This window comes from Aplidium turbinatum, chromosome 10 (genome assembly GCF_918807975.1).
Source record: "Aplidium turbinatum chromosome 10, kaAplTurb1.1, whole genome shotgun sequence".
Classification (NCBI taxonomy): domain Eukaryota; kingdom Metazoa; phylum Chordata; class Ascidiacea; order Aplousobranchia; family Polyclinidae; genus Aplidium; species Aplidium turbinatum.
The window spans coordinates 26848675-26863870 of record NC_137481.1 but is presented as its reverse complement, the minus strand read 5'-3'; the positions used below and the strand labels follow the sequence as shown (position 1 = coordinate 26863870).

Genomic DNA, 15196 nt, shown 5'->3' with positions numbered 1-15196 from the left:
ATGCAAGCGATTGTATCAGTGGACTTATTTCAACTATTATTATCGAACACAACACAGTTCAAGTCATGTCGAGAACCAAGAAAGAAAAAAAAACATCGTGAAGCCTAAGCACTCGTTTGATTGTTTAAAAAAGAATCTGAAAAAGGTTGTTCTTGGTGAGTACGGATAAATGTTTCTACTACGACTAAATGATTATGTCATAACTATGCCATTTTGCTCTTTTGATTAATGTATGATGTAATTGTGAAGAGTATTGAGTAATGTATGAAAATTGTATGAGATTTTACGCCCTTTATTTTTTATTATTGTTCCGTAGTTGCGGTTACCACATTTTAGTTGTCGTTTGCTGCTGCGAAACCTTCCGAAGTTTACCATGACAGAATTGTTTTGTAAGCAAGTTAGCTAATATTTTTTTATGTGCAGTTTTTTATCTGTAAATATCAGCAGCCGATTTGAGGTAGTAAGGGAATTCTTAAGTTTATAGTGAACTTATTTTACAGTAGTTTTGTTAGTGAAACCCGTGTGTGTTCGGTTTCAGTGCACTGTACAGTTAGCCTAATTATTTTGTATTCTATTCTTTGAAAGACAATTAGGCTGTGAATTGTGATGTGATTCAATGTGATCAGTACGTGTGGAGCGCATAAAAGTTTGGTAAGTGCACTGGCATGTTTGGTGGTAACCGCTTAATTCGTTGTTTTATGTATTTATGTTCGTTGTATTATTATTCCACAGTAAACCGTCCTGCAAAAATCTACTGAGTGTGTCCAGTGTTGCCAGGTCGCGTTTACTCACAAAAAAGGAAAATCTTATCAGAAAGCGAGCGTCACGCTCCACGGCGCTGTGCGCGAAGCTGATACAGTTTACAAACTTTTCATCGAGACGAAGAGGTGTCTTTCGCTCAGTTTACAACCTTGGTCGATACGAAGAAGTGTCCTTCGTTCAGTCTACAAACTTTTCATCAAAAACGAAGAGGTATCTTTCTCTTGCGGATTGAACAATAATTTATTCTTGTGCCTTTATATTGATATTCTTGTGCTTTTTGTAGCTTATTGTGTATTTTTGTTCTTGGTGTAATTTATCTGTTTGGGGGCCATGGCTGATCAAGTGACTGCAAAAGAGCGTGGTTCGGGGGAAGTGTTGGGTAGGACAGATGGGCCTGGTTCGGAGGTGGCGGTGCATTCCACAGGGAGGGATTCAAAATCCAAAAGCTTGGTTGAAGGTGTTTCTCAGGCTCACTCAACCAAAAGCCATCATTCTAGTCATAGTTCAATTAGTATTAAACGTAGAGAAGGCCGCATAAAAGTTGAATTGGCCAAACTCGCTTTGAAGCACCTCGATGAGGAAGAAGCTGAGAAACGAAATCAGATAAAAAGAAAAATTGAAATGGCAGAAGCCGAGGCTGAATTGTGGGATAGCATGTCGCAAAGGAGTAGTTATATCACCCTAGACTGCTATCAATCAGAGGATAACAAGTCTCCTCACATAGATCCTGTCGTATCTCAGTCTCCCCATATCAATCCAGTTGTTCCCCAGTCTCATCACATGGATCCTATTGTACCTCAGTGTCGTCATATTGAAGTTGGAGATCGATTTCTCCCCAAACCCTCTGTGGAGAAATTCGAAGGTGACCCCATGGACTATTGGGCCTTTGTAAATCGATTTGAGGTTCATGTGGCAAATAAAGTTTATGATGATGATCTTCGATTGGTTTATCTGTTCCAACATTGCAGTAAATCTGTATATGAAAAGGTGAAGCATCTTGCCAGTGAACGAAACAAGTCTCGAGCGTACAGTATGGTGTGGCGTGAGTTGTATAGTAGGTACGGCCAACCACACGTTGTCTCACGGTGTTGTGAGCGTCGTCTTTTAGATTTTTCTAGAATTTTGCAAAATGATGCAGAAACATTAGAAAGTTTTGCAGTTTTAATGAAAAGATGCTTGGCGGCAATAGAGGATGCTGGAACACCTTCGCCCATGAATTCTGTGGACTTTATTAGTTCTCTTGTTAATAAACTTTCTGTGGATCTAAGAAAAGATTGGGTAGATAAAGCTATGAATGTGCAAGAGGATTACGGGAGAGTGGCTGAATTTTCAGACTTTGCAGAATTTGTTATTCATCAATCACTGAAGGCTAACTCAGTGTATAGTAAAATGCTATTTCCAAAAATTGTAAGGAGTAATACAAACGACAATGGCCGTAGTCACCGGGTATTGACAGCTCTAGCTGATGAATCATCCAAACCCATCCCACATTCAAAATTTGATCAAAAGCGTTGTGTTTGTTGTAATGCAGAGCACAAATTAGATAAATGTGCCCTATTTAAACAAAAAACTCCTAGGGAGCGAATAATGTTTGCATCGAAACTTGGGTTATGTTTTAATTGTTTATACCGAGGCCACAGAGCAAACCAATGCAAACTTACTGTGAGATGTAACTTAGATAAATGCCATGGCATGAGTCACCATCGCTTGTTACACTTGCCTCCCACTGGCCCAAGAAGTGCTTCGATGGTAGCGAATAATCCCGAAGCAAGAAATTGTATGCAATGTTCACTTGTTCCTATGAATTCCTTACCTTATTTGGATATCGTACCTGTAAGGGTACGTAGTGGTGAAAAAGAGACACGAACCTATGCTTTATTGGACTCCGGCTCCAACAAATCATTTTGTGAACAAAGTTTGCTTGATGAGTTGAATGTGAGTTGTGCTGATAATGTGGAAACTCAGTTTACTTTAAGAACTCTCACCACTAGCCACCCTGAAGTTATTAATACTTCATCTGTTAATTTAACTGTGCTTCCTTTGGTAGAAGAAGGAGAATATGAACTTAATGGCCTTGCTGTGTTGGATGAGATTCCAGCCAAACCCAACAATCTGCCTGATGCCACTTTGTTGAGTGAGTTAGATTATTTGCATGATGTTTCTTTTCCTAATTTAGTGACTGGAGATGTGACGTTGCTGTTAGGCAATGACAATGTGATGCTGCATCGGTGTCTTGAAAGTAGATTCTCCCCTGACTCAACAAAGTACCCAGACGCAGTGAAGACGCCATTAGGCTGGCTATTGAAAGGTCCTGCCTTGGTTGAGCAGCAAGAAATTTCCAGTTCTGGATTCTTTTCATCGGCATATGACTATAAGGATTCTCAATTGCTGTCTGATGTAATTATTGATGATGAAGGTACTATGTATCCTTCACCGTTGGAGCATGACATACCCCATGTTGAAGATTTGCTCGCATGGATTGGTAACAACAAAGAAGCAGCAGAGTTTGGGTTGAAATACTCAAAAGAAGATGTAATTGCTCATGAAATGATGAAACGCCATATTGTCCATTCTGATGGGCATTATGAGCTACCTCTTCCCTGGAAAAATGATGCCGTTGAAATGCCTGAAAGTAAAAGCATGGCTGAAAAACGTCTATCCACATTAAAAAAACGGCTATTGCGAGATGATGAGCTTTGCAAACGTTATGTGAAACAGATGGAAGATTACGTTGAGAAAGCTCATGCTGAAATTGTGCCTGAAAATGAAATTAACACCCAAAATAAAACATGGTATCTGCCACACCACCCAGTCATAAATCCAAAAAAGCCGGATAAGACGCGCATTGTGTTTGACTGTGCTGCAAAATCACATGATCAATCTTTAAATGATTATTTGATGAAAGGTCCCGATCTTGTCAATTCTTTGGTAGGTGTGCTGATGAGGTTTCGCAGCCACCGTGTTGCAATTGTTGCTGATATACAAGCGATGTTTCACCAAGTGAAAGTGACAGTGCGAGACCGTGATGCTCTCAGATTCTTATGGTGGCCTCATGGCGACATCAAGCAAAATCCTGTCCCTTATCGAATGCGAGTGCACTTGTTTGGTGCTCGTTCATCGCCTAGTTGTGCCGCCTTTAGCTTGCGCACATGTGCTCGAGAGTATGGTAAATTTTTTGACCCTAATGTTGCACAGAACGTGTTGAATTCTTTTTATGTGGACGATTTTCTTTCCGGCGCTAACAGCAAAGATGCTGCTATAAAATTGGCCAGTGATACAAAACAGCTCTTATCTCTGGGCGGCTTCAATCTCACAAAATGGGTGTCCACTTGTAATGAAGTGACTAACTCCTTTCAAGAACCAGATGCGCCGAAACCTATGCAAGAATTGAACTTGGCCGGCAAGCAAGAGAGAGTTTTAGGGATAGTTTGGAATGTAGTTGATGATGACTTTCGCTTTTCCGTAAACCCTCCTGATAGAATTCTGACACGACGTTCAATGTTGTTTATTATGAATTCCCTGTTTGACCCCTTAGGTTTGGTCGTTCCAGTAGTTCTAGCCGCACGATTGTTGTTTCGTGAGACACGTAGGCTGGCTTTGGACTGGGATGAAAGAGTGCCCATTTCTATTAGCAAGAAATGGGAAACTTGGGTTCAAAGTCTAGCACAGTTGAGTGATGTACGCATACCACGTTTTTATGAGATGAGGTCTGACAACACGCCTATTGTTGGGAAGCAACTGCACATATTCGCTGATGCTTCTAATAATGCCAGAGGTTGTGTTTGCTATTTGCGTGCAATATATTCGGACGGAAGGGCTCAGTGTAACATTGTGACTGCAAAATCCTTTTTAGCCGACTCCGAGAAACGCACGATTCCACAGCTTGAACTTGAAGCTGCATTGGATGCCGTAAGAATGGCGCAAAACGTTAAACGCCAGTTACAGTTAAATGACTGCACCTGTATATTTTGGTCTGATTCTGCCGCAGTGTTGCGTAGCTTGTTGGCAGATTGTAAAAGTTTTCCTGTTTACACCCGAAACCGTTTGTCAAAAATTCAAGCACATACATGTGTATACGACTGGCGATATGTCCCCACAGAGTTGAATCCAGCTGATCAAGCTTCTCGTGGACTCACTGCTGAAGCCATGTTAAAGTCCGGTATGTGGTTGGAAGGCCCTGACTTTTTAAAATTAAACCCAGAGAGTTGGCCTAAGCCATTGGATAATCTGAAGCCAAATTCCTGTACTTATAAACTCTTTGATGCTGTCAATGAAGCTAAGGTTTTTTCTAGTCTATCTGAGGTTGACTGCAAACCAACCGATCGATTACTTCTTCAGTTTTCATCTTTACATAAACTGAATGTGTCGACAGCATGGTTGTTACGTTTCAAAAACTATTTGAGATCGAAATGCAATGGAGTGAACTTCGCTGTGAATGGACCAGTTTCGGCAACCGAATTATATAACAGTGAAATTGCACTCTTCAAATATGTGCAACGTAATCAATTCCCTTTGTGGTTCAAACACTCAAATAACTTGAATGTAAATGCTCAATTAAAGAAATCAGATGCTTTGCACAAGCTTGACCCCATTTTGGTTGAAGGAGTTCTGAGAGTTGGTGGACGACTTGACAACGCCAACATGTGTTACAATGCAAAGCATCCAATGATTGTGCCACAGGACTCGCACTTTACCAGATTATTAATTGACCATTATCATCGCAATGTTGGACACTTGGGCGTCACCTCTACTCTAAATGCTATGCGTCAACGTTATTGGTGCGTGAACTCTCGAGTTATAATTCGCCGTTTTATTGGTGAATGTGTCTCTTGTTTGAAGAGAGAAGCCAGATTAGGTCAACAAGTTATGGCTGATCTTCCCTCTGCCCGACTGCGAGTACATGAACCTCCATTTAGTCATTGTGGCATTGATTTCTTTGGCCCACTGCGCGTCAAAGTGAAGCGCACCGAACACAAGCGCTATGGCTGTATATTTACCTGTATGACAAGTAGAGCTGTTCACCTCGAGCTTGTTCCTGATATGACAACCAGCTCCTTTATCAATGCTTTGAGACGTTTTATTTCAAGACGTGGACCAGTGTCCCAAATCTACACAGACAATGGTACCAATTTTGTCGGTGGCGAACGTTTGTTGCGAGAAGCAATAGCCGAATGGAACGTGGTTCAGATACATGATTATCTTCGCCAAAACGCCGTAGAATGGAGTTTCAACCCACCCACAGCCAGCCATTTTGGAGGTTGCTGGGAGAGAATGATTAGGACAGTGCGTAGGATATTAACGACTGTACTAAAGGATCGAGTAATCACCGACGATACCTTGTGTACCGTACTTACTGAGATAGAATGCATAGTGAATTCTCCTCCATTGACTGATGTGCCGTTGGAGGCAGGAGAAGAGTTACCTTTGACTCCCAATCATTTGCTAAAATTGAACACTGTTGTTGCTCTTCCCCCTACTCTATCGAATGAAAAGGATTGTTATGCTAGAGAAAGGTTCCGTGTCGTTCAGTACCTTGCTGATCAGTTTTGGGATAGGTGGCTACAGGAATACCCAAACACAATTATGACCCGCCAAAAATGGCACGAACTGAGACGAAATGTCACAGTGGGCGACATTGTTTTAATTGCTAGTGAGGATTCCGCTAGGTGTGATTGGCCTCTGGGTAGAGTAATTAGTGTTAATCATGATAAACATGGCGTCGCTCGTAGCTGTTCTGTACTTACACAAAAGGATGTACGTGAACGACCTATTGTGAAACTGTCCGTACTAATTCCTGCTAAAGAGTAGAGTTGATGTCATCGTTTTTCTATTGTATTGCAATGCTCTTGCTACACGATCCGCCTTCTTTGTCGTTTAGTCATTGTGATGCGGTATGTGATCGTAAAATCTTGTGTATCGTGTTTGTAAAAATGTGTACTGATTCTGCAGTCCCCATTTTGGTGGGGGAGTGTATGAGATTTTACGCCCTTTATTTTTTATTATTGTTGCGGTTACCACATTTTAGTTGTCGTTTGCTGCTGCGAAACCTTCCGAAGTTTACCATGACAGAATTGTTTTGTAAGTAAGTTAGCTAATATTTTTTTATGTGCAGTTTTTTATCTGTAAATATCAGCAGCCGATTTGAGGTAGTAAGGGAATTCTTAAGTTTATAGTGAACTTATTTTACAGTAGTTTTGTTAGTGAAACCCGTGTGTGTTCGGTTTCAGTGCACTGTACAGTTAGCCTAATTATTTTGTATTCTATTCTTTGAAAGACAATTAGGCTGTGAATTGTGATGTGATTCAATGTGATCAGTACGTGTGGAGCGCATAAAAGTTTGGTAAGTGCACTGGCATGTTTGGTGGTAACCGCTTAATTCGTTGTTTTATGTATTTATGTTCGTTGTATTATTATTCCACAGTAAACCGTCCTGCAAAAATCTACTGAGTGTGTCCAGTGTTGCCAGGTCGCGTTTACTCACAAACAAGGAAAATCTTATCAGAACGCGAGCGTCACGCTCCACGGCGCTGTGCGCGAAGCTGATACAAAAATGTTTTAGTGGTGTACTCGCATTGATGTGAACAACGAACATGGTGGTTAGTAGGCTATGTCGGCATTTATATACTGATTTAACACTTCTTTTTTTACTTTCATGATTAGACATGGTGATGGCGCACGACAAAGCTGCTGCCGTGCAGCAAATTGATGAAGAGTTTCAGAGTGATTTCGAAATTGGAAGGACAGACAAGGTGGCCGAAAACGGCAAAAACTAACTTTTGGTGAGCTTGTTGTATGTTTGAAAGACAACTGCGAATGTGTTGCTTTAGTTGTTGAATAACTATCTGTACACGCAATTAGAATGTATTGGAACTTGATTATCGCTCTGCGTGGCGCAGAATCAAATGATAAGTTTTTTGTCACGCACGTTGGAGAGAGAGATATTACATTGATATTGCAGATTGTCAATTAACTTCGTATCTTATCCTTATCTTATCCTGGACGACAACTGATCAAAATTCTACACTGTTGCCAAACAGCCCTCTTGAATTAAATATTTTTATTCATTTGCAGGAATTCAGAATGATAAAGATACGCAAGAAAAAGCTGCTGATGTGCAATGAATAACCGTGATCTGTCATTACGAATTGACCGTAATCTGTCAATACGATTTGATGTGGCTTGTTTCTAATAAATGTGAAAATTTAAGAAGCTCGTCTGTTACTTTGCTTTGTCACAAAGGGAGTAGTGTTGCTTATAAATCCGTGTTGCTGCTGTTCTTTCGCCCAAGGATTAGCTAGGTTCAACAATAAACTTTTGGTGATGAGCGAAGTTTAGGTACAGAGACGTTTGGCAAATGTAAATGCCAATGCTGTTCAGATTTTTATGCACCAGCTTGCTTCGCATGGCCAACCTTGGTCAAAGCGCGGGCATCACAATAGTCAATAGGTCAGATGAAGCAGCGTCATGGTGCATAAAAGTCAACCAGAATTTAGGCGCCAGATGAAGCAAAATGATGCACAAGCCATCTTGCCAACGTTGGCCAGATACAGATGCCAACGTTGGCAAGATGAAGCAAAATGGTGCATAAAACATTTTGCCAACGTTGGCAAGATGCAGAAGCCAATGTTGGCAAGATGCAGAAGCCAAGGTTGGCAAGATGCAGAAGCCAGCGTTGGCAAGATGCAGACGCCAACGCTGGCCAGATGCATCCAAATGGTGCAAAAAACATCTTGCCAACGTTGGCGGCTGCATCTTGCCAATGTTGCGGCCACCTTCTTGCCAATGTTGCCCCAACAATCAATGTTTACTGGGTTGTGTAGGCCCAGTGGCGTACCCAGGATTTTCTCAAGGGGGGGGGGAGCCATTGAGAGTAGCGTAGCCAAGAATTTTGAAAGGGGGGGTTTTGACGACTGGCGGGAGAAGCCCGACGGCATTTTCGCTTAAGACGACACCCAGCGGCGGGGGTCTGGGGGGCCTCCCCCAGAAAATTTTGAAAAATTACTTTGAATTTGGTGCATTCTGAGAGCATTTTCAACAAAAATGTGGGTATGAATATTCCTGTAAAATGGTGCTGTCGGGTGGCATAGCAGAAGGATAAGATCATGTTTTCTTTCAACTTAGCGTAATAAACGCTGGGTTGCTTGATACTTTTTCAACCCGATCATCAACCTTTAACGCCTTAGCAATCTTTTTAGCCTCAGTATTGATCGTGTCACTGATAGCAGGATTCACCTTTTTGTATTTTGCCGATATATTATCATTAAGCAATTTTTTATAATCCTGGGTTTTAACTTTGTATAAGTTAGTAGTTTTATCTGCTGATATCAACAGATCCGGAGAGTTAATAATGTTCTTAATGTCATTAGTTAGTTTTCTCTGAATTAAGTAAACCGTATAAGTAAACAATACTTGGATTCTATTAACGTAACCATCCGTGATGCATCACAACTGAATCAATGGAAAAACACAGACTCTGTGTTATCCTGGTTTAAGGCTATTCCATCTAAACGTCAATGCACCTTTATGAAATTTGACATTGTTGATTTTTATCCATCCATTACGGAGGAACTTTTGTGTAAAGCAATTGAGTTTGCCAAACCATTTATGGATTTGGATGATTGTATCATACAAACAATTTTCCATGCTAGGAAATCGTTGCTTTTTGATGGTGGTGAAACTTGGGCTAAAAAGATGGTTTGTTTGATGTTACAATTGGGCTCATTTGATGGTGCTGAGATTTGTGAGTTGGTCGGCTTGTTTCTTTTGAACGAACTTTCTGCTATTGTTGACAGAGACATGCTTGGCTTATATCGTGATGATGGTCTGGCTATTTTGCGTAATTTATCTGGCCCTAAAATTGATCGTTTGAGAAAAAATGTCATTCAATTATTTAAACAACATGGCTTAAATATTACTGTGGATACTGGACTAATTGAAACTGATTTTCTTGACGTCACTTTGAATTTGCTATCTGGTAAATTCTGGCCTTATAGAAAACCCAATAATGACCCAATTTACATTCATGCCCAGTCAAATCACCCACCCAATATTAAGAGACAAATTCCGACCATGATTTCAAAGCGATTGTCCGCCACATCATTTGGCCAAAATGAATTTGATTAGACCGCATCTGTTTATAATGATGCCCTTTTGAAAAGTGGTTTTGCGGAGAGAGTTTGCTACAACCCTGCTAATAACTTACGAACATCTAGGAAAAGGAGCCGGAAAATTTTATGGTTTAACCCTCCTTTCAGCTTGCAGGTTGATAGCAATATTGGTAAGGAATTTTTTTAAACTTGTTTCCATACACTTTCCACCCCATCATAGATTGCACAAAATATTCAACCGTAATACTATTAAGCTGAGCTACAGTTGTACTCCGAATGTTGCAAGTGTCATATCCTCCCACAATAAAGCAATATTGCAGGCTGATAATGTACCATCGCAGCCTGGTTGCAATTGTAGGGTGAGGCCAAATTGTCCTTTGAATGGGCAATGCTTGCAGAAGGCCGTTGTTTACAAAGCTACTATTGATAACAGCCCGAAGGTTCTTAATTACATTGGTTGTTGTGAAACTACTTTTAAAAAACGTTTTTCCAACCATAAATGTACCTTCATGGATAAGGTCTAAACGAAACAGCACCGAGCTATCTAAGGCGGTTTAGGACCTTAAGGATAAGGGTGTTGACCCTAAAATAACTTGGTCCATCCACAGCTGTGCTCGGCCTTATAGTGGAGGTGGTCGTAACAATTGTGGCCTATGTTTGGCTGAAAAGCTGGCCATTCTGAAGGCTGATAGTGGCCACCTTTTGAACAAGCGTTCGGAACTGGTCGGCAAATGTCGTCATAGAAACAAATTTAAACTCAAGTACTTCAAAATAAAATAAATTTCTTTTGATTTTCACAGGTTTTTTTAAAAAATTTCATTTGATTTTTGCAGGCTATAAATCTCATTTAATTTTTACAGGTTTATAAACAGATTTTATTTCATTTGTTCGGGTTACTACAGGTTACATCATCACAATTTCTTGGGATTTTCACAGGTTATAATTTTGAAAAAATTAAATTTCATTTGATTTTTACAGGTTATAAATCTCATTTAATTTTTACAGGTTTAAAAACAATTTTTATTCATTTTGTTCAGATTACTACAGATTGCGCTGATCATCACATATGCATTTTGCTTCTTTGTGATGTCATAGATGTTGCCATCATGTTGTTTGGTTTCCATTGGGACAAATTGATTGAAGCTTTGTCGTGGCGGATGGATGTTGTCCTTAGTGATTCTGAGGTTTTTTTTCTGCAGATTGGATTACGGTTATAATATTTAATATCTTTTCAGGAATTCAGGTTTTTTTTACAGATTAAATTACAGTTGCAATATTTAATATCTTCTCAGGAAGTACAGGTTTGGAGATTTTTTTGGCAGGTTAAATTACAGTTGTAATATTTAATATCTTTTCAGAATTATCGATTCTTTATTGTTTGCATGTTTTTTTCAGACCTTTCAGACCAACTATATTTGATTAAATTCGCTCTGCTTTGCCTTTTAGCTTGGCATTGAGCACTTTTTGTAGTATTAATAGTTTTCATTGTTTTAGGGTATTTTTTATGTGTTTATCGATATGTTTGAAAAATTTGGCTGTTTTTTTAGTATAATTTACAAGACATTGAAAGAGATTGGACAACACAAATAGTGAAATGAAAAAAATACTGGAGGGCCCTTTTTGAATCCACATACCGGTATTCAATTTCTTTTGATTAAAAGAAATCGGAAAGCATAAAAAGTAAAAAAAAAATGGAGTTGGGCCCTTTGTGAATTCATATATATACGGTATATATGTGCTGGTCCTGGGTATGACGTTAAACTGCATCCTCAATATCAGGAGGAGAGGTAGCACCTTACTCCAGGTCTAGGCCCGTTGGCACCGGAACATGTCCCGCTGGTAGTTCTGGACCTCACTTCTGACATTGATGCCCGTGCCAGGCAGGTTGGCGAATGATAGCTACATGCTACAACGGCTACAATTTGGCAACATCTTTCAAGAAGGAAAACTTAAGTCAAACCCGGGTTGGCCGAACTCGTTAGTTGTCGTGCAGAGGCATCCGGTCATCAAGACCACTCCGGTCTTTAAATGGAGATTGGGGGTAAGCAAGGGCATGCTCCCTGTAGAAAAACATGCACCAAAAAATCCTAATGATAAGTGTCAAAAATAGAATGGCCCCCAGTCCCCGGCAGTCCTTAAATGGGCAGGGGGTGCGAAGAATCTCCGGGTTGTCTGACATTTCTGTTAAAAATTTAGGGATACGACTGGGAAGTCTAAATGTTGGAAGTTTGCGTTGTAGAGGTACTGAGGTGAGTGAAGAGCTGAGAATGAGGAAGGTAGATGTTTGCTGTTTACAGGAAGTCCGATGGAGGAACAAAGGGGCCAGGTTTTTGGGTGTCAAGGGAAGGAGATACCGTACAAGCTGTGGTGGTCGGGCAATGATATTAGGACCGGAGGAGCTGGGATTTTGGTACCGTAAAGGAAGAGCTGTATGAAAATGTTGTTGAGGTTCGTAGACAGAGTGATGGCGATAGCGATGGTGGTCGAGAATGTAGTGATGAGAGTAATCTGTGCTTATGCACCACAAAGTGGAAGATCCGATGCAGAAAAAGAAAAGTTTTATGACGAAATGGCCTATGAATGGAGCACAAGAAGTGATCAGGAAATTGTATTGGGTCTTGGGGACTTTAATGGCCACGTTGGTCAACAAATTGATGGGTTTGAAGGTGTTCATGGAGGGTTTGGCGTGGGAGAAAGAAATCGCGATGGAAGGCGACTACTTGAGTTCTGTGATGAAAAGGACCTGTGTGTTGCAAATACCTGGTTTAAGAAAGAGGAAGGAAGAAAAGTGACTTTCAGTGCAGGTGGAAATGAAACCGAAATTGACTTTGTGTTGGTATGCAGGAAAAACAGAAAACTGATCAAAGATGTGAAAGCGATACCATGCGAACTTCAGCATAGGTTGGTGGTTATCGATTTGGACAAGAAAGGTCTGAAGAAAACTGTAAATAAAAAAAGGGTGATCAAAAGAAAAGTTTGGAAGTTAGAAGATGCTGACACAAGAGAAAGGTTTAAAAAGAAAGTTGAAAGTCTTGTTCACAACGACAACAATGTGAATGATGTATGGGGATCCTTCAAGAATGGAGTTCTGCAAGCTTGCGATGAAGTTTGTGGGAAAACAAAAGGCAGGATGGATCGAGGAGATACGTGGTGGTGGAATGAAGATGTCAGGGAAGTAATTGGGGAGAAAAAAGTCGCATACAAGGCTTGGTGCAGAAATAGATCAGAAGAAACTAAGCTCAAGTACAAGCAATTGAAAAATCGGGCAAAGAGAATAGTTGCAAAAGCTATGAAGAAAGAAGCTGAGCAGGAATTGACCAAATTAAAAAACAGTCCTAACGAAGTATATAAGTTTATGAAGGTTATGAAGCGGGATGGGAAAGATGTAGATGGTGGACGATGTATTAAAGGAAGGGATGGAAAACTTGGTTTCAGTGAGAAAGATCGTGGAAGAATTTGGAAAAAACATATGGAGATGATAATGAACGAGGAAAACGATTGGGATCAAAATGTGGAAGCCGACGTGGTAGCAGGTCCATTAGAGTTACTCGAGAGGAGGTGACGCAAGCAATGAAGAAAATGAAATCGGGGAAGGCTCCTGGACTATCTGAAGTCACTGTGGAAATGATACGCGCAAGTGGAGAGACAGGATTGAAAGCAATGCAGGAAATCAGTCAACGTGTGTTAGATGGAAAAGGAATGCCAAATGAATGGAAGATGAGTGTGGTGATACCCATCTTCATGGGAAAGGGTGATGTAATCGATTGTAGGTCATATAGGGGAATAAAACTGCTGGAGCATGCAATGAAGGTAGTGGAAAGGGTGTTGGAGAATAGAATAAGATCTGTGGTGAAGCTGGACGAGATGCAGTGTGGATTTATGCCTGGGAAGGAAACGACAGATGCTATTTTTATTTTGAGAAGGTGGCAAGAGGAATATCAGGACAAGGGTAAGAACTTGTACATGTGTTTCGTGGACATGGAAAAGGCGTTTGATAGAGTTCCAAGAAGAGTGATGGAATGGGCAATGAGAAAAAAAGTAATGCCAGAAGCTCTCGTGCAAGCCGTAATGGGTCTTTACGACGGTGCAAGGACGAGAGTTCGCGTTGGATCTGCCCTCTCAGACGAGTTTTCAGTGAAGGTCGGTGTACACCAGGGTTCTGTCCTCTCTCCTCTAATCTTTGCCATTGTGATTGATGTGATTACCGAATGTGTAAAAGAAGATTCATTAATGGAGATACTGTACGCCGATGATTTGGTTTTGTTGAGTGACACAATTGAAGATCTGAGAGGGAAATTTGAGAAGTGGAAGGAGTCGTTTGAATGTAAAGGTATGCGTGTGAACATCAAAAAGACAAAGGTCGTAATAAGCGGAACGGAAGGGGAAATTACAATGAGCAAAATTGACCCCATGTGGCGTCTGCGGAAGAAGAGTGATGGCAAATTCTGTTACATGTACAAAATGCAAGAAATGGGTGCATGGAAGATGTGCAAAGATGAAGAGAGTGACATGCAGATCTGGAGATGGTTTTGAATGTGAAAGATGCAAGAAGATTGAGGAAGGAATGATTGGTCCTGTTGAAAAGCTGAATGACGAAGTTGAATCAGTAAATGCCTTTTGCTATCTAGGAGATAGATTGAATGCCAGTGGTGGTTGTGAAGCGGCAGTGACTGCAAGAGGAAGGTTTGGTTGGGTGAAATTCAGAGAGTGTCGAGAGTTGTTGTGTGGTAGAAGATTTCCGTTGAAAATGAGAGGAAGAATTTATACTAGTTGTGTGAGATCTGCAATGCTGCACGGAAGTGAGACATGGTGCTTACAAGAAAACGAATTGGCGATTTTAAGAAGAACTGAGAGAGCGATGGTGAGAGCAATGTGTGGTGTAAAGCTGATGGACAAAAGGAATACCGAAAAACTTATGAGCTTGCTTGGGTTGAATGAGAGTGTTGATAAGTTGGCAAAAGCGAATGGAGTGAGGTGGTATGGGCATGTTTTGAGAAGGGATGAAGATGATGTTTCGAGAAGAGCGCTGGAGTTGCAAGTGGAGGGTCGTAGAAAACAAGGAAGACCAAAGAAAACATGGAAAAAGCAAGTTGAGGAAGAAAGCAGCAAGATGGGCTTGACAAGAGAGCAGGGTTGCATTCCTGGGGGGGCCAAGGGGGGGCTCAGCCCCCCGAAAAACGAAAAGGCTTGATGTAGGGGGGGCTCGTTCAAGCTTCCATTTTTCAGCTTTTTTGGCTGAACAACAACTTCTCGACTGAACAAGTAGCACTTTAACAGCTTTCTCACAACAGAACTGCAAAAAAACACACGAACATAAGTTGATAGCA

The 15196-nt window shown here is 40.8% G+C and overlaps 2 protein-coding genes across 2 annotated transcripts; both read left to right on the top strand.

Annotated features, from left to right (window-relative positions):
• The first annotated feature begins 1092 nt into the window (after nucleotides 1-1092).
• Nucleotides 1093-6570, top strand: LOC145779108 (uncharacterized). Its single transcript, XM_082590679.1, has one exon. The coding sequence runs from the start codon at nucleotides 1093-1095 to the stop codon at nucleotides 6568-6570; it is 5478 nt and encodes a 1825-aa protein (XP_082446805.1).
• A 5763-nt stretch (nucleotides 6571-12333) lies between these two features.
• LOC145779106 (uncharacterized) lies at nucleotides 12334-13431 on the top strand. The gene has a single exon (XM_082590678.1). The coding sequence runs from the start codon at nucleotides 12334-12336 to the stop codon at nucleotides 13429-13431; it is 1098 nt and encodes a 365-aa protein (XP_082446804.1).
• The last annotated feature ends 1765 nt before the right edge of the window (nucleotides 13432-15196 follow it).